General features: G+C 44.2%; 1 protein-coding gene across 1 annotated transcript; it reads right to left on the minus strand.

Annotated features, from left to right (window-relative positions):
- Positions 1 to 15,632: 15,632 nt before the first annotated feature.
- LOC104632475 (actin-1) lies at positions 15,633 to 16,766 on the minus strand. The gene has a single exon (XM_075742947.1). It carries the CDS (start codon positions 16,764 to 16,766, stop codon positions 15,633 to 15,635), a length of 1,134 nt encoding a protein of 377 aa, XP_075599062.1.
- Between the last annotated feature and the right edge of the window lie 1,287 nt (positions 16,767 to 18,053).

The following is an 18,053-nucleotide window of genomic DNA, read 5'->3' on the forward strand; positions in this document are numbered from 1 at the left end:
TAAACTTGGGTTTTGATTTTGAAGTTCTTTGTGTGTGAACATGCCTGGCACAACAGCTCTCTGGGCAGAACAATACCTCAGTCCCACACAAGTGCCATTAGATCCTAGACTAGGAAGAATCAGCACTCAGCTATCAGTTATTCAAACATTTCCTAACGGGGCCATTTAAAACACACTAACAAGATCAGGCCATTCACAATACACGTAGGTTGTGGCTATTTTCCTATAAAATCAGCAATCCACCTTTTCCCACATAATATGGTAACACTTGAATGACTCTGATAAACATTTCTTAGAAATTTGCCTTAAGTATGAAATAAGGTTACATGCTAGACTAGACTTTTCTGGGGGTAAAGGAAGAAAGGGAGGAAAAGAAAAGTCGAGAGGGCTAAGAGTCTTCAATGTAAAATTAAGAATTCAAAAGTTATTAGGCTGGAGATACTAAAAAAGAGGAGAATCATGTAAACCAGTGATTAAAGCATTCACTGACGGTACAGGAAAGTGGAATTATTATTCTCGCACCTCTTGTGATTACTTCTAAGGCTTTTTGGTAACAATTGGTAAACGTAAGGTGAATAAACAGCCCTTTTTGTGTAGAAACTGGTAAATATAAGCCACCTTCAGCTCAACATCCAGGTGTTACTGGGAATTGCCCAGACTTTGAATTTGGTTTCCACCTCAAAGCTAGAGCTTGCCAGGTTTGATGTTGTGCCATGTTGTCCTGGTTTCAGCTGGGATAGAGTTAATTTTCTTTCTAGTAGCTGCCATAGTGCTGTGTCTTGGATTTAGTATGAGAATAATGTTGATAACACACCGATGTTTTTAGTTGTTGCTAGGCAGTTGTAGTGTCTACATTAAGTCAAGAACTTTTCAGCTTCTCACACCCTGCCAGGTGCACAAGAAGCTGGGAGAGCACAGCCAGGACAGCTGACCCAGGCTGGCCAAAGGGACATTGCCTACTATGTAATGTCACTCTCCAGATATAACTGGGGAGGCTAGCCAGGAGGTGGAATCACTGCTCAGAAACAGACTGAGTGTTGGATTATTATATTTTACTTTTGCACGTGGTGAGCAATTGAATTTGCGCATCACTTGTATTACTGTTATTATTGTTAATGTTGTAGTTGTTCTCTTCCTTTGTTATTCTATTAAACTGTCTTTATCTCAACCCATGAGTTTGTTTTTTCCATTCTCCTCCCCATCCCCTTGGAAGGGGGAGGAGTGAGAGAGCAGCTGTGTGGTGCTTAGCTGCTGGCTGAGGCAAAACTGTGACACATGTTCACCATGTCCATCACAAAGCCTGGATTTTGCACCCTGAATTTTAAAGCTTTTGGGGTCAGCTAATTATTACAAGGCCTAAGAGACTAAGATGGCCTATTTTCAGGTGTGTAAATTAAAACATATCTCAAAAATACTACATTAAGAGAACTTTAAAGTTACAAAGTCAAGGACTTAAGAAAATGACATGAAGGTTATGTAATCTTAATCAGTCTTTTCGTGAGTGCACTTTAGGATGCTGTCCTTAATTGCATCTGTCCCAACTGTCTCCATCCCTATTCTTTGACTATTTTCTTCAGCTCCCTTAGGACTTCCTCTACTGATTCTTTGACTTCACTCTCTATCCAAAAAGGCCCCGCTCCGCTTTCAGTGAAGGTACTCTTCCCCAAGCACAGTCTTCCCGTGGTTGCTTATCCAGTTTCAGGCTCCTATTATCTGCATGACTGGGAAGCAAAGCATCCCTCCCACTTTGCTTGGGGTGGGTATGGGTGGTGGGAGATTTCAAAAATGCTTTTCACCGAGATTTTTAACTTTCATTCAAAAAGAAAAGAACACGTGGACTTACGTGCATATCAGGCAGTCCTCATATAGCTTCTGTATGTCTTTATTTGTTTCAACCAAATTCCAAAAAGGGGTAGAATCCCCAAGCGTATAAAGATTCTACACGTTTCATAAAAACACCAGTACAGGAGACAGACCTTCTTAATGCAGATAGGAGAAAAAGGCTCAACGTTTATTCAATGTTCACGAGAGGTCAGAGAACCCATCTGAGGTACAAATCTGCCACACGCAATTTCAGTGATGTTACCGCTCACAGAGCAATGTATTTAACTTGGACAAAACAACTTATTTTCCTCTTCTCTCCCTCTTGGAAATAAAACTCAGTCTGGAGCAGACAGTCACTATGGAAAATTTTAGCCAAAATGGTTAAGATTTGGCAACATGATAAACAACTCAGAACAGGGACTTAATAATAGGCCACACTAGAGTCCCACCTGTAATTATCCATTATGTCCCAAGTGAGAAACCAGAAAAAGTTTCCTTGAGATGTAGGGAAAGCAGTTGAATCCAGACAGTTTAGGTTTTGAGCTGAATCCAGTCTAAGGCAGTGTTTACAGATGAACACTGGTTAGAGGAGGATCTGAAAACTTTCCACGATATAGGGATGGAATGTGCTAGCCAAAAAGCTGCCACCAGAAGTCTCTCATCTCCAGCCTAGTCATGACACAAGCGCTATTTCTGCTTTAATTGTATATGTGACAAGGTTGGTTTAGTGCAATAATTATATGCAATTGCAACCAATAGTGCTTTACAAAAAGAGAGGAGGAACCAATTCCCTTTTCATGGAAAGCTAAATTCCCAGTATTTTTAGTAAGAGCAAGATGACATTGTGGATTCCAGAGAGTATCTGACTGCTCACAACTCCAGATAAATCTTGGATAGATTTCAAAGCCACGGTTTCTCACACAGGCTGAATGGTGTTACGATAGTGCGATTTGATCTGCTGCTTCATATTTCTGAGTGTCATTAAGGCACTAACCTTTTAAAATTTTGTAGGTTGTCTTTTTTCTCTTTTTCATTAAGAGTATTCTCAGTGTCCTCGATGCAAACTGTCTTTGTGCCATACTGTACTAATCTTCTGCACATGTTCTTCTGCCCTGTGCAATTACATCTTGGTCAGCATTATTTTTGTCCTCTTGGCTTCTACAACCCACTCACTAAAAGATGCGTCCTGTTCCTTACAAGACAGGTTGCAATGCTCAGAGTGGAACTTATTAGTCAGGATAAAAGCAACATATTCATACCAGGTCAGCAAGGGGCAGGGAGAGGGGGATGGAAGGGAGAAAAGAAGGTGACAGTGAGTAGTAAGAATGGCTGAGCCTTGTTGGTAGCTGCTGCAGGGACAGAGGGCCTGTGTGGGAGGGGTGGCATTAACGTAAGTCTGAGCAAACCCTCCCCCCAACCCCCTTTCTTTACAGCTGATTCAGCTAGATAGCTATGTCATTCTTCATAGTACATCGGTCAGTGTCCTGTGCTTCCCTGCTCAGCATACATGCCCCAGCAACCCCAGCAATACCTCCAAGAAAAACTAAGTGAGAAACAATCACGCTAGCCAACCAAGTCAAAATTTCTACAGAGGACAAACCACACATTGCCAACAAAGCTTTCTCTTTGTTGCTGCTGCCACATCATCCATGTGCTATTTCTGTGTGGAGTATCCAATGAGTAAAAGCCGTGAAATGGTAATACTCATTCTGCTGTTTTCTTATTCTAAAGGCATAAACATGAGTTGAATGTTATAGAATCTTTAAAGCCATAAGGTCTACTACAACCCATCAGCCACTCACACCCAGAAGTAATAGTCCTCATAATGCTGCCTCCTACACTTCACTTCTCAATTCAAGGGCCTAAGAATAAGATAAATAAATATAAATTATTATAATTTAGGCAAGTTATAAAACCAGCATGCCTTACAAACTTTAAGAAAGTAATTAGAAAGGCCTAAAAAGACAAGTTTATTTTCTTATTCTTTGTCAATCTATGAACACCCCCCCCCCATAGATAGATAGATAGATAGAGAGATAGATAGATAGAGACATATATAGGAAAGAAAAATGAGGAAAATTCAGTTTAAGACCCCTACATACCATGCAGGTGAATGTACTGTGATGGTGTAGTTCTACTAGGTTTGAAACTCTTTTCTTTTTGAAGACTATGGCATTTTACTAATATCCAGAACATTTTGGATCAAAACTTTTCAGTTTCATTTTACTGTTTTACACAGAAATCAAATATTTGCACATTTTATATAACAAATTGTTTAATACCAAAGACAGCTTTAATATGAAATTTTCAGCAAGATCTACATAAAGGAATAGGAAATCAAGTAAAAGATATTTATGTGCAAACATTTAAAACACTTGAATGATATTTCAGATATTAAAAGAAGACATCCAAGTATTTTAAAACTTGATTTTTTTTTTCAGTTAAAGGCATTCTCTTCTCCTAGTAATAATTTAATAATTTAATATTATTTTATAAGCTTCTTTTGGTAAGATGACTATGTATACAAATTCATTGAAAGTAGAAGCAGAATATGCCTGAAAATACAGTAATGCGTGCATTCACTAAGTATGAACCATATTTTTTTGCCACAAACTCCTTTTGATTTCATCATAACTATTGCTTATGTTACAAGGAGAGATGATTTTACACAGCAAGCACAATCCCTTCCTCATGCTGACTGCGGCATGATGCAGTGGAAGCGCACCATCTTCTGGCAGTAAAAGATCACTTTTTAAAAGCATGTGAAAGAAACTGTCTCTCAAAAAAAATCAGGAACACCCTTCAGATCAGGAAAGTTATATTATTTTTTTTCATGAAAATGTTCAAAGTATAGCTTTGGAAAATTTCCATAGAAAAAGTATTTCCATAGAAAATTATATATGAAGAAAATAATCTGAGGCTTTCTAACAAAACACATATTGCCAATTAGCAGTACATATTCAGCTGACAGGCTTAAAATGATTGAACCTTGCATTGTTCAAATAACTGGAAATCAGAGTAGGCGGGTGGTAGTTCTGCACTGAAACTTCTAGTAGGAAGCTAGCATGTTTAATTTGTTCTTGGGTGTTTTTTCAATCACATTATGAAGAGTAACACTGAGCATAATCGTTTGCAAACCATTTTGCAAAACGATTATTGACTTCATTCACCCTGAAAGAGAAGTTATTCCACCACTTAGAGTTAAACATTATATTTAGAGGATTGCCAAACTATAATTAAACCGTGGTAAACTGATGGCCTTTGCAGAGCATTTTAATGCACCGCAGGTAGCCCCCACTGAAGTCAGCCAGGAGAGGTCGCTGACAAACGCAGCTCATTTCTCTTAGCTCATTAGAGCCTAACCCTGCCACTTTCCACTTTCTCCAACAGCATCAGTGCAAGGCTCTGGGTGACCCCGTTAACCCCCCAAGTTGGAACTACGACCAGCAGGAGATATTGTGCCCCGGCTCCATTCTGTTGGAGGGCCATATTTTCCCCAGCTTTCCTTTAGTAACCGACGTACTTAAACAAGCCCTTCCTACTTTCTTTGACATACCTCACCAGATACAACTCTGGGCAGGCTTTGACTTTCCTAACCTCATGCCTATGCCTACATATTTGGACAGTATTCCTCCCATGCTGCCAACAGCTAATGAAGGGGTAGGTCAGGAAATGTGGCCTGGAGCTGGACAGAAGGGCCTTAGTGCTTGGCATGAGAAACAGGATGCGGTAGGAAACTGTGCTAGGCCCCGGATTGGAAGGTCAGCACCTGTCACGCAGGTCAGGTTCTGTCATGCAGGAATCCTGTGAGGTCACACAGGCTGCCTGTCCTATGCCGTGCCAGGGTCAGGAGATATCACTCCGTGCTCGTGACCTTGAAGGCTGTAGTGGGTGGCAGCTTCTGCTTATGGGCAGCATGGGGCAAGTGTGTGTGGGGAGACACCTCCCCCAGTCACTTCCTCTTCTTCCTCTTCCTCCTGTCAGCCCTGCATGTCAGGGACAGCTGGGCTGCTCCATTGGGAGCACTACGTCTAGGTAGGGTGGGCAGCAATGGAGGCACTGGCTCTGGGGCATGTGAGAGATGTGAGATGCAGAAGTCCCGTGGGGAGGCACGGAAGGGCCACAGCCTCTGTGGGGGCATTCGGTGGGCAAGTGGTGGGGCCAGGAGCAGCATGGCAAGGCAGAGAAACCCCGGGCTGAGTCCCCATTGGACCTCCCCTATGAGCCACATAAGTCCACAATCCCCTTCCAGTCTCTGCAATTCCTTTATGGAGAAGCATCTCATCTGTATTTGCTTACAGCTGTGCATGAAGGCCATGCTTCTCGGCCACACCATTTTCTTGAGCCTCAAGTCTATCCTGGGGGTCAATACTCAGCCTTTATTCACTTTGTAGAGCGAGCACTTCTATCTGTCTTGTCTTCAGGTGGAATGTGCTGCCTTATGTTCTTGGCCAAGGCTCAGAGGTGCAAAAGAGCAGAGTAGAATCATAGAATTGTTTAGGTTGGAAAAGACCTTTAAGATCATCCAAGTCCAACCATTAACCTAGCACTGCCAAGTCCACCACTAAACCATGTCCCTAAGCATCTACGCATCTTTTAAATCCCTCCAGGGATGGTGACTCAACCATGTCCCTGGGCAGCCTCTTCCAGTGCTTGACAACCCTTTCAGTGAAGAAATTTTTCTTAATATCCCATCTAATTCTAATTCTAAGTAGTGAAATTGGGAGAGCTCGGGATGTGCCATGGGGGCTTTGCCTTGCAGAGCTGTGTTTGCTGGTAGCTCCACCCTTGTGCTGCTTCCAGTATGGGCTGCAAAGGCAGTGGCTTGTTGGGACCATTGTCACTTCTTTTGTGATCTGCCACGTCCTACTCAAAAAGTCACCCTGGCCCTTCTCCAGCTGCTGCTTATGAAGAAGTGTCTCACAACGTCATGAACATTTTTTTCCTCTCTGTTTGATTATAGCTGTTCCCCTGAAGAGTGCTGTTCCAGCTGCTGGGCTGGATCTGAGATTTGATTCTCAGGAGTATCCCAAGCTTATGTTGGCAATGTCTGTTTAATAGAAGGAATAAACATACTTTTTAATATTTAACTTATGTGCAAGTTTACAGAATACTCTCTCTAAAGGTCTTCAAGGAGATGGTGGTCTGCTGGTAGGTGATACTCGTAAGTCTCATCCATTCTTTTGCTTTGAGAGCAGCCAGGTCATGGGCAAAAACTCACTCTAGCCCCTCTGCAGCTGTTGGTCTGCAGACCAACGTTTAACAATGACTGCTATTGCACAGTGAATGTAATGCATTCTTTGCATGAAAACTTTCCACCCAGAAGGTCACCCAAGTGCCTTTGCAGCTTCGGGCGTCTTGACTTACAGCTGTGTACCCCTGCTCATCTTCCATACACTACCATTCACTTATGAAGTAGATCACAACACAGCAGGGGAACATTATTGCTCTGGATGTGATTACAGCTGTGGCTGTAGGCCATGTGTCTTCAGCTTGTGAGCTGGATGCCATTCTAGGGCCTTGGGGGAAACACAGGGCTAAGGCATTCAGCTTCAGTTGTCTTTTATATTTTTTATGACTTTATAATACTGTATTGCACTCCTGAGGAATCCAGGGTCCCCAACAAGCACTCCTTACCTGAAGCCCAGCGGCACAGCTGGACGTAGCAATCGTTCAGCCTCTCACACCGTGTGACTGTCAGCAGTGCAGAACACACAAATATGCAGGACTGTCTCATCCTACAGGTGCTGGTGGTGGTAGTGAGAAAACTCCATAGGCTGCAGATTGCAAATGGCCTGTAATGTTCTGTGCAGCTGTGGCACTGGCCATCCTGGTGCCCATATTCCTTCTGGCAGCTTTGGGTCACCCAGTTAAATTGCTGCTGAAGAACAGGAAACGGTGAGTTGGTTTTCCCAGCATTCTTGGTTGGATGGCTGCTCTGCACTGCGAAGCATTTCCAGTGGCAGCATCCTGGATTGCAGTTTGTTCAGGACAGCAGGACTCTGTTAGCATTTTATAGAATCATAGAATCATGCAACTGTGGAATGGTTTGGGTTGGACCTTTAAAGATCATCCAGAGCAACACCCCTGCCATGGCCAGGGACATCTTTCACTGGGAAAGGTTCTCAAAGCCCCATCCAACCTGACCTTGAACACTTCCAGGGATGGGATGTTCACAGCTTCTCTGGGCAACCTGTTCCAGTGTCTCACCACCCTCGTTGTAACAAATGTCCTCCTTCTGTCCAATCTAAATCTACCTGCTTTCAGTTTAAAACCACTGCCCCTTGTCCTTTCACTACAGGCTTTAGTAAAAAGTATCTCTCCGTCTTGCTTATAAGCCCCCTTTATATATTAAAAGGCTGCAATAAGGTGTCCCCAGAGCCTTCTCTTCTCCAGGCTGAACAACCCCAGCTGTTGGGATTGTTGTTTCTGTTGTGAGAATTTTTTACCACCAGCCTCTTAATTCATATTAATGTGGGTTCTTTTCCAAAACCCGTTATTTGTGTTGCAGTGAACCACTACTTCTTATTGTCAACTTCGCATCAGACACAGCTACAAGTGAAGCCAAAGCAAAATTAGAAATAGCAAGAAAACTCACTGAAATTGCCATGGAAATAGGAGGTCTCACCAGTCAGAGGAACTTAATAATATAGTTGCAGACTGTGAAACCATTTTGTCTCCTGTTGTCGGCTTCAAAATGAGGGAAAAGAGGAAGGTCCCACTTTTGCACCAGGAGGTTGCTGGTCTGTTATGAACCTAGTAAGAAAGGCACTCCCACTCTGTACAGCATCATTTTCAATGCTCCTTGTTCCAGCTAAGGCTCTGAAGCAAGAGAGGGTGGTATAGATAGTCTCACAGTCCTTCAGATGCTGGGAACCCTGAGTCATGGAGCATTGAGCGGGCACTTTACCAGCATGCAGCGTGCCATGCAGACACCATCCATAGAACAGGTTACCCCATGTTGGTCATTTGACACTTACTGGATTTTCTTACAAGAAATCACTTCTTACAAGAAACTTCTTGCCATTGCCTTTTTAGACAAAGGCAAGGCCAGGCAGGTGGTGTGATCACTGGTACCGAGCAGGCGTTGCCTGCAGGCTTCCTTGGTCCAACAAGCTGGTGGAGTTCATCCTGCAGTCAACTCTCCCAACTCCTTTACCTCCTCCCAATGAGCGGCACAGGGCAATGGTGAAGGGCGTTTGCAGTCAGTTCCTAACGCTTTGTTTGTACTGCTCCTTCCTCCTCACACTCATGCACGCCTACAAAGGAGCTCACAGAGATGATGGCAAGAGGGCAAGTCCAAATAATACTTTGACTGGCTACACCCAGGCTCATTACGCAGCAGCCATCAGCTCATCAAAGGCTCGTCTGTAGAAGCCTAGAGGAGCATAGAGGCACACAAAGGCAGGTAGGTCCCCAACCAAGAACTCCCCAGGAGCAAACACCCTGTCTGGACCCCTCCCGGGGCTGTCCCAGCAGAGCCATCAGCCCCAGTGTCCCAGAATGAACCATGCTGAGCAGCTCTCCACATCACCTTCTGATGATGAAGGAGGTTTGCTGCCTAGGGTTGGGACACCTCATGGGATGCAGGGGAAGAGCAGTTGAGGATTGCACAGCACTTATTATGGGATGGTTAGGGGAGAAACCCAAGGCACGGCAAGGGAGGGGTTTAGGTAATTTGGGGATGAACAAAAGTGGGGAAATAGAAGAGTAAGGGAATATAATGGGCCAGTTGCATGTATGTAGTGTGCTGGTGGGTGTGCTTGTCTGGCTGTGCGCTTGGCCTGATCAGCACAGTGCGTCCTATCTTCTATTAAATTCCTTCCTAACTCTTTCCTGGGTGAGGGCTCTCTGTTCTGTGTATGTATGCATTTGGGAGTCTGACTGCAGCACGGGGGCAGACCACAGGTAGGAGGGCCCATGTGCTGATGGTACCAGTGCCTGGAGTGAATGTGGATGTGCAAGCAAGCGTGTGATAGCTAGCAAAGATCAAGCTGGACTAGCCAGTGAGTAGGTGAAATGGCCTGGAAGCAAGGGGGTGAGTGGGTCTCCAAGCACCAGCTCTCAATGTGAGAGTGTCTGTGTGTCTCTAAGGCCAGGAGCGCAGGTGGTTTGGCTGTGGGGCCAAGGGAATCCTGGCCAGCTGTACGTGGGTAATGCTGTGTACCAGCAGCTTGGCATCCCAGGGTGCTTGTATGTCTGGGTGCAAAAAACTGTGGAAACTGGGATCTAGGGGCCAGCTAAGCTGAAGGCAGACTGAGTGAGCCCAACTGCTGGAGGGATACCCCTTGTATGTGTCGTAGAACCATAGAATATCTCAAGTTGGAAGGGACTCATAAGGATCATCGAGTACAACCCCCTGCTCCTTGCAGGACTACCTAAAACTAAACCATATGACTAAGAACGTCGTCTAGATACTACTCGAACTCTGACAGGCTTGGTGGCGTGACCACTTGCCCTGGGGAGGCTGCTCCTCTCAGTGAAGAACCTTTTCCTGATGTTCAATCTGAACTTCCCCTGATGCAGCTTCATTCCATTTCCTTGTGTGCTGTTGCTAGTCACCAGAGAGACATCAGCATCTACTTCTCTGCTGCCCCCCTTGAGGAAGTTGCAGACTTCCTGAGGTCACCCCTCAGCCTTCTCCACGCTGAACTAACCAAGTCACCTCAAGTGCTCCTTGGAAGTCTTGCCCTCGAGGCCTTTCACCATCTTGATCGCCCTCCTCTGGACGTTCACAGTTTGATGTTCTTCTTACATTGAGGCACCCAAAACTGCACACAGTACTCGAGATGGGGCCTCACCAGTGCAGTGTACAGTGGGACAATCAGCTCCCTCGACTGGCCAGCTATGCTGTGCACCCCAGGACATGGTTGGCCCTTTTTGCTGCCAGAGCACACTGTTGATTCATATTCAACTTGCCATCAACCCAAAGCCCCATCTCTCTTTCCATGAGGCTGCTCTCCAGCCTCTCATCCCCCAATTTGTACATATAACCAGGATTACCTTGTCCTAGCTACAGAATCCAGCACTTGCTCTTGTTAAATGTCATATGGTTGGCGATTGTCCAGCTCTCTAGTCTATCCAGATCTCCTTGTAAGGCCTCTCTACCCTTGAGGGAGTCCACAGCTCCTCCTAGTTTAGTATCATTGTCAGACTTACTTAATATATGTTTGATTCCTGCATCCAGATAATTTATAAAAACATTAAAGAGCACTGGCCCTAAAACTGAGCCTTGGGGAACCCCATTAGTAACTGGCCACTAGGCTGATGTAACCCCATTTACTATAACTCTTTGAGTCTGACCCATCAGCCAATTACTCACCCAATGTATTATGGACTTGTCTAGCTGAGTGCTGGACATTTTGTCCAGGAGGATACTGTAAGAGTATCAAAAGCTTTGCTAAAATCCAAAAAAAACCCCACATCTACTGGCTTCCCTTGGTCTACTAGATGGGTGACCTTGTCTTAAAACGAAATTAAGTTACTTTTAAGCAGGATTTTCCCCTCATGAACCCATGCTGGCTATGACCAGTCACTGCATTGTCTCTCAAGTGTTGTTCAATAACTTCCAGAATTACTTTCTCCATAATTTTACCAGGCACTGAAGTGAGACTGACAGGGCTGTAATTACCAAGGTCTCCCTTCTTATCCTCCTTAAAAACTCAGACAACATTTACCAGCTTCCTGTTGACTGGGACCTCTGCAGACTCCCAAGACCATTGAAAAACACCAGAGAGATAACATCAGCCAGCTCTTTCAGTACCCTGGGATGAATCCCATCAGGCCCCGTAGACTTATGGGCATCCAGCTGGAGCAGCAAGTCTTGAACGAGCTCAGGGTCGGCTGGGAGTTTATCATTCCCCCAGTCATGGTCTATCAACACAGGGCTCCAAGGGTCCGAGGGCCCATCATCAGTGGTAAAGGCAAAGGTGAAGAAGGCATTAAATGTCTCTGCTTTGTCTGCATCCCTATTTGTGAGGTGACCAACCTCGTCAAGTAATGGCCTGGTGTTATCTCTGATCCTCCTTTTGCTGTTGACATATTTAAAAAAAGCCCTTTTTATTGCCCTTCACAGTGCTGGCCAGCTTGAACTTTAATCGAATTTGGCCACACGATTTTTCTCCCCACAGTGGTGAACAGCATCCCTATAGTCCTCCTGTGTCACTTGTCCTTGCTTCCAATATCCATGCACTTTCCTTTTGGACCTAAGTTCTAGAGGAAGATCCCCACTCAGCCAAGCTGACCTTCTTACTTAACTTCTGACACTCTAGAATTGCTTGCTCCTGCACTCTTAAGAAATGGCTCTTAAAAAGTGACCAGCATTCCTGGACCCCAATACCTTCAAAAGCAGATTCCTTCAGAAGCCCAAGAATGTATGTACATGTGTATTCTCATCTGTGGACCTCCATACTGCTCATCCAGAGAGGGGAGCAGGGTGAGGGTGCTAGGTCTGCTTATGTTTGTTGGAGCACTCAGTGTCCATGATCTGTGTGGCAGGATATATATATATTGATATATATGTAGTGGAAATGTATGCCCACAGGTGGCACAACTTCCATTTCACTGCCAGTTAGTCTTGGGGACATGAAGCAGCAGCAGCCTTGACTGTCTCATGTTCTTGGATCTGGCCAGATATAACAAGAGGAAAGCCGGGAGTGCTTAGTGGGGTCGGTGTCTTGTGCCACCTGCCATGTCCCTGCTGGGCAGGTTCCTGCCTCTGCAAACACGCCTAGACACCAAGCACTCTCTTGCCTGCTTTGCAGTTCCCCCCACCCAGGTGCTGACCTTTTAACTTTAGTGAATGCTGCTTTCCCCTTTGCAGTTCAACCAGAAGCGAAGCTGAGGATGTATCCCACAGGCACACACACAGACAACACTGACAGGGCTGGCTACACAGACTGCCAGAAACAAGGTGCTGCCTTCAACTGCACCTGCTTATAGAACCCCCATAAAACATAAGTAAAGATAGCCATGCCCCCTTCCTCATCTTTGGCTGGTTAGTTAAGAAAGGATTTAATAAGAAACATGTTATATTTTATGATTCATAAAATATTTTTTAGCCCTTATCTATTCCCCTTTTCATTCTTACCCCGTTCCCTTCCCCTGCACTTTCTCTCACCAGCTTCCATAGTTCCGTTGCCCCCCCTTCAAATAATGGGGCCAGCTCTGCTGTAAAATTCACTGGCAGCATGGGAGTTATTGGTAAGAGCTTCAGTCTCTTGCACAATTTCATCTGTCTTTCTCGCTTTTACTATTATTGCCCTGCCTTCATCTTTAGCTGGACTTCTCTTTTCAAGACTGTGTATTACCCAGTATTGATTCTCTGCAACAGTGAGAATGGATCTCAGAAAAGAATCTTCACTGAAAAAAATTAAGAGGCTCATTTTAGAAAAGAAAGAAACAAACCAACCCCCTTATTTTCTTCTCTCTTTCTCCAAATTGGCTTTCCTTCCTCTGCATCTAGGCAAGAATCATGACCACTGCTGGAGTTACTGACAGCGAGACCGAGAGAAACATTTTGAAATCATAGCACAAAATAACTTCAGGCTCCAATCATTTCCTTCTCATTTGCATGAGAACACCTCTCCCAATATTTAGTACAGAAGGCTAAAGCTGAGCTAAACCCAGCTGCATTCAGCTGCATTTAGCACATGCAATCTGCTCCAGCTGAGAGATTAAATCAACAAAGGCACTCTAAATGGCAGCAGGGAAAATCCGTTCGATATGATGCCCTTCCATGCCCAGGAGAGGCAGAGCTGTTCCTCTGAGAAGGGAGAGGAGGCAGCACAGCAGGCTGCCTTCATCCCAACCATGGGCATCCTCACAGCTCTACATGACACACATCAACCTCCATCCTGAGGAGAACCAAATTGGTTTGGTTGCTCCAAAATCTGGGGGAAAGCACTTTTCTAAACCAGCCCCACAATTGTGACAGCAACAGAGGAAGAAAGAAAACACCAAAAAAAAATAGATGCTTGTTCTTTCAAGTAAACAAAAAAATGAGATCTGCCCGATTGCTCAAGAATGTGATCCAGCTGAGAAGCTGGATAACCTTCGTCTTGCAGACGGTGCCAGTGGCCAAACAGAAGTGAGGAAGGTTTCCATACATGTTGTGATATACCGCCTCCCAAACTAATTGCACATGTCATTAGCAGCAAACACTTCACACACCTGAGATTTTAGCCATGCCACATTCAGAATCTCCCTGTGCCCAGACAACAGGGCTGGTCATTCAAGCAATGAATGCATTAAGCTCTCTGTGCCACACCAGTAATGGTTAAATGTTGAGCTAAGGGGTGGAATGGGACTGACCAAGAAACCCTCACAGTGGAAGAAGACTCAGTGGAAGTGACAACAGAGAACTCCCATTACATATTTCCATAGAGCTCTGGCAGTGAAATGCAGTTCAAACATGTAACGACTCCCCAACGCCTGCCAGCCTCCTCTGCTCCTGAGCATCTTGGAAACACTTCCTGGCGATGCATAGTGGCATCATCTTGGTTCCTCCAGGGAGCCAGCAGTGTGGGGCCCTTTGATTCCGGCCTAGTACTTGGAAGTGAAACTGGGTATTCTTACTTCCCAGATAAATTACAGCAGAGAATCAATGGATTCTTTTGAGACCTTCAGGCACAGAAGAGCATCAGTTACAGTAATTGCATTTGCATTGATTTATATTTGGATTCTGTTTGGGTTTTGCTGGGTTTCTAAAGGAAACATTTATAATGAGGTCAAAAATAACATGCGATGGTTCAACCTGGCAGGCAGCTAAAACAACCACACAGCCATTTGCTCGCTGCCCTCCCCCACAGTGGGATAGGGGAGAGAATCAGAAAGAAAAAAGGTAAAAGTTATGGGTTGAGATAAATACAGTTTAATAGGACAGAAAATGAAGATAATAACAATAATGATAAAAGAATATACAAAACAAGAGATGCACAGCAAAATTTCTCACAAGCTGATGCTCAGCTAGTTCCTAAGCTGCACCATCTCCTGGCCAACTTCCCACTTATATACTGAGCATGATGTCATATGGTATTGAATATCCCCTTGGCCAATATGGGTCACCTGTCCTGGCTGTGTCCCCTGCCAGCTTCTTGTCCTCCACCCTCATCTTCTTGTATGAGAAGCTGAAAAGTCCTTGACTGCTTGGCAACAACTAAAATATTAGAGTGTTATCAACATTATGCTCATCCTAAATCCAAAACACAGCACTATACCTGCTGTTAGGAAGAAAATTAACTCTATCCCAGCCAAAACCAGGACAATCCGAGAGCTAGTTTTAAAATACGAAACCCAGATATCTCAAAGACCTTAGAGAAGAATGTCCCAGCAGAGGAGGTATGCTACTCCCCGTATGACTCCAAGGCAGGCTGTGAGTCAGTTAAGGTGTTACTCCATCCCTGTGATTTGTGCACACCTGTAAATTCTGCAGAGGGGAAGGGTCTCACATAAATAGCTTAGGTCACCCTCCCTGCTGTGTGGTGACCAGCTTGCTCCCCTAAGCAGCAATTCTGTCTTATTACAGCTCAAGCTCCCCAGCCATGAGGTAGAGGGTTGAAAGAGAACATGCAGATAAGGCTCCAAGTTGTGAAACAAGGGAAGTCAGAACATGCAGTGCTCCCCTTAGAGATGATAATAAGATGACTAATGGCCCTCATTAGCAATGTTTTTAATGTTTTATTTTCATACAAGTTGTCAGCCAATAAATGCACAAACAGCTGTAACACCTTTAAGGTCAGTCAGCTCTCAGCAGGGTTTCTTGCTCATGCATTGTTGTATCAAGCCATTCACTTGGTCTGACGTGCTCCTTAAAAGCATTTCCGGTGAATAACAGCTGCCCCCAAATCCTTGTAATCGCTCACAGTGACCCACATTTGTTTGAAAGATGTTAGGGCGGTGAGGATGGAGGCCCCAATCCACACACAGTATTTTCTCTCAGGGGGTACAATGATCCTCACACACATGCCAGCAGGCACTTGCAGCTTCATCTCCCTCAGGATCCGATCCTCCAGGCCAGGGAAGAGCGTGGACCCACCTGAGAGCAGGATGTTGCCATAAAGATTCCTGCGCACATCAATGTCACACTTCATGATGCTGTTGAAGATCATTTTGTGCACACCAGGAGCTTCAACTCCAATGTTTGCAGGCATAAAAAGGGTCTCTGGTGCATGAAAGAGCTGGTTGCCTAGCTGGATGATATTGTCATCAGGCAATTTGTATTCTTTCATGATTTCTTCTGGCTTTGCTTTCATTTCTTGGACAGGGTCTAAAGCTACATAGCACGACTTCTCTTTGATATCTATCAGAATTTCTCTTTCAGCTGTGCTGACAAAAGTGTGTCCAGTTTCCAACAGAAGCTTCATAAAATATTCAGCGATATCCTGGCCAGCAATATCCAGCCTGGAGACAGCATGAGGTAAACTGTATCCTTCATATATGGGGACAGTGTGGGTAACACCATCCCCGCTGTTCATGACTATTCCAGTAATACGGGCCGATGCATAGAGTGCCAGAGTTGCCTGGACTGCAATATACATAGCTGGCACCATGAAACCTTCAAACATGATCTCTGTCATTTTTTCCTGGTTCTGCAGAGGATTGAGGGGGGCTTCAGTCAGCAGCACTGGCCTTTCACTGGCTTTGATTCTCAGCTCATACTCATAGACATGTGTCCAGATCCTTTCCATATCATCCCAGCATGTAACTATGCCATGGTCAACTGGATAATTCAAAGACAGAATCCCTCTTTTGGACTGAGCTTCCTCTCCAATGTAACATTCTTTCTGTCCAGCTCCCAGCATTCTAGCTTTGACTTTTGAGCGACCAACGATTGCTGTGAAAACAGACCTTGGGCTGCTGTCACCTGTGATACCTGCTTTGAATAATCCAAACCCATTGTCAAAGATTACAGCTGGGACATCCAAAACATTGGGGTTAAACATTCTTCACAGAGTTGATGTCTCCCCAGCACTGTTTCCCGTTCCCCTTTTACAGGCTGGTCACCATTTCTAGGGAAGTCTTCTCAGGGATGTATAGCTTGCTGTTTACAACATGTCTGCCCCCAGCTACCTCACAATGGCCAGTGATACAATAATGCATTTTCCCAGCAAGTTACCTGATCCGAGGCACTTCCCTGGGTATGGCCAGTGTAGCTTCTCTGTGACTCCAGCCAGGAGTCATGATGACTTTCATCATTGATGACTATCAATTCACTGAGTCTGATCCACAGGTCATGGACCATGAATGTATTCCTGTAACGAGCCTAAGAGCATGTTTGTCCTCAGAATAGAAAAGCATGTATTGCAAAACACATGGATGACAATAATTAAATTTTTCACATGTGCTTCTGGCTTAGCTAAGACTCTAGAAATATTTCCAAGAGTTTGTGAAAATTAGGACAATTTTGCCTCCCTGAAGTATTAACTGAATTACCAGTTTGCCTTTCTGATTAACATCTGCATTGGAAGCAGACCTTTTTCACCTGAATCCTTTCTGATCCTTTATAAGAAACTCCTAAAAATATTTTTAAATAGGTAGAACTATGTTTGGCACTGATGATGGTATTCTGAAGTATTTTCTTCCTTTCCTTGTTACTTAAAGGCTTTTTTTTTTTGTAAAATCACAAAAGTGAAATAATAATTTCTGCATCTTGCTGGTTTAAAAAACCCTGACAGCTTTAAATAATGCTTATAATACCTTTTAGTGTAAAGAAATTCCTTCCCCTAATGAATCTATATCCTAGGCTGCTGACAAGTTGACCTGCCTGCAAATAAACAGACATGCAGATGTCTTTCTTCCATGCTTCCTTTTTCCGTTCAGTACTTTGCTGAGAAGAACAAACTCTCTTGGAAGTTTGTTCAGAAGGATTAGAAATATCCTAGATCTTCATAACTGATCCCTATTTCAGGGGGAACCCCATTTGTGGCTTTTTTTTTTTTTTAATTTTACTTCGAGAAGATTTCCCAAAGAAGGTAATTTCTATAGTTTTGACTCCAATTAGATCAACAATCCAAACCTGTTTACATAGAGAATTTTGTTTTAAAAAAATAAAAATAAAAAAATCACTGTGTAACTTCAGTTTGAATCCTTGGCTGACAGACTTTAATTGCTTCTCATTGCAGCTCTAAATCCACGGCAACTTCAAAGCAAGGGTGGATTTTATTAAATTTAATTACTTTTTCCTGCAGCTTGCACAGCAAAGGTGCTAGCTACTACATGAAGGTGGTTAT

Source organism: Balearica regulorum, chromosome 1 (assembly GCF_011004875.1).
Source record: "Balearica regulorum gibbericeps isolate bBalReg1 chromosome 1, bBalReg1.pri, whole genome shotgun sequence".
NCBI classification, from domain to species: Eukaryota; Metazoa; Chordata; class Aves; order Gruiformes; family Gruidae; genus Balearica; species Balearica regulorum.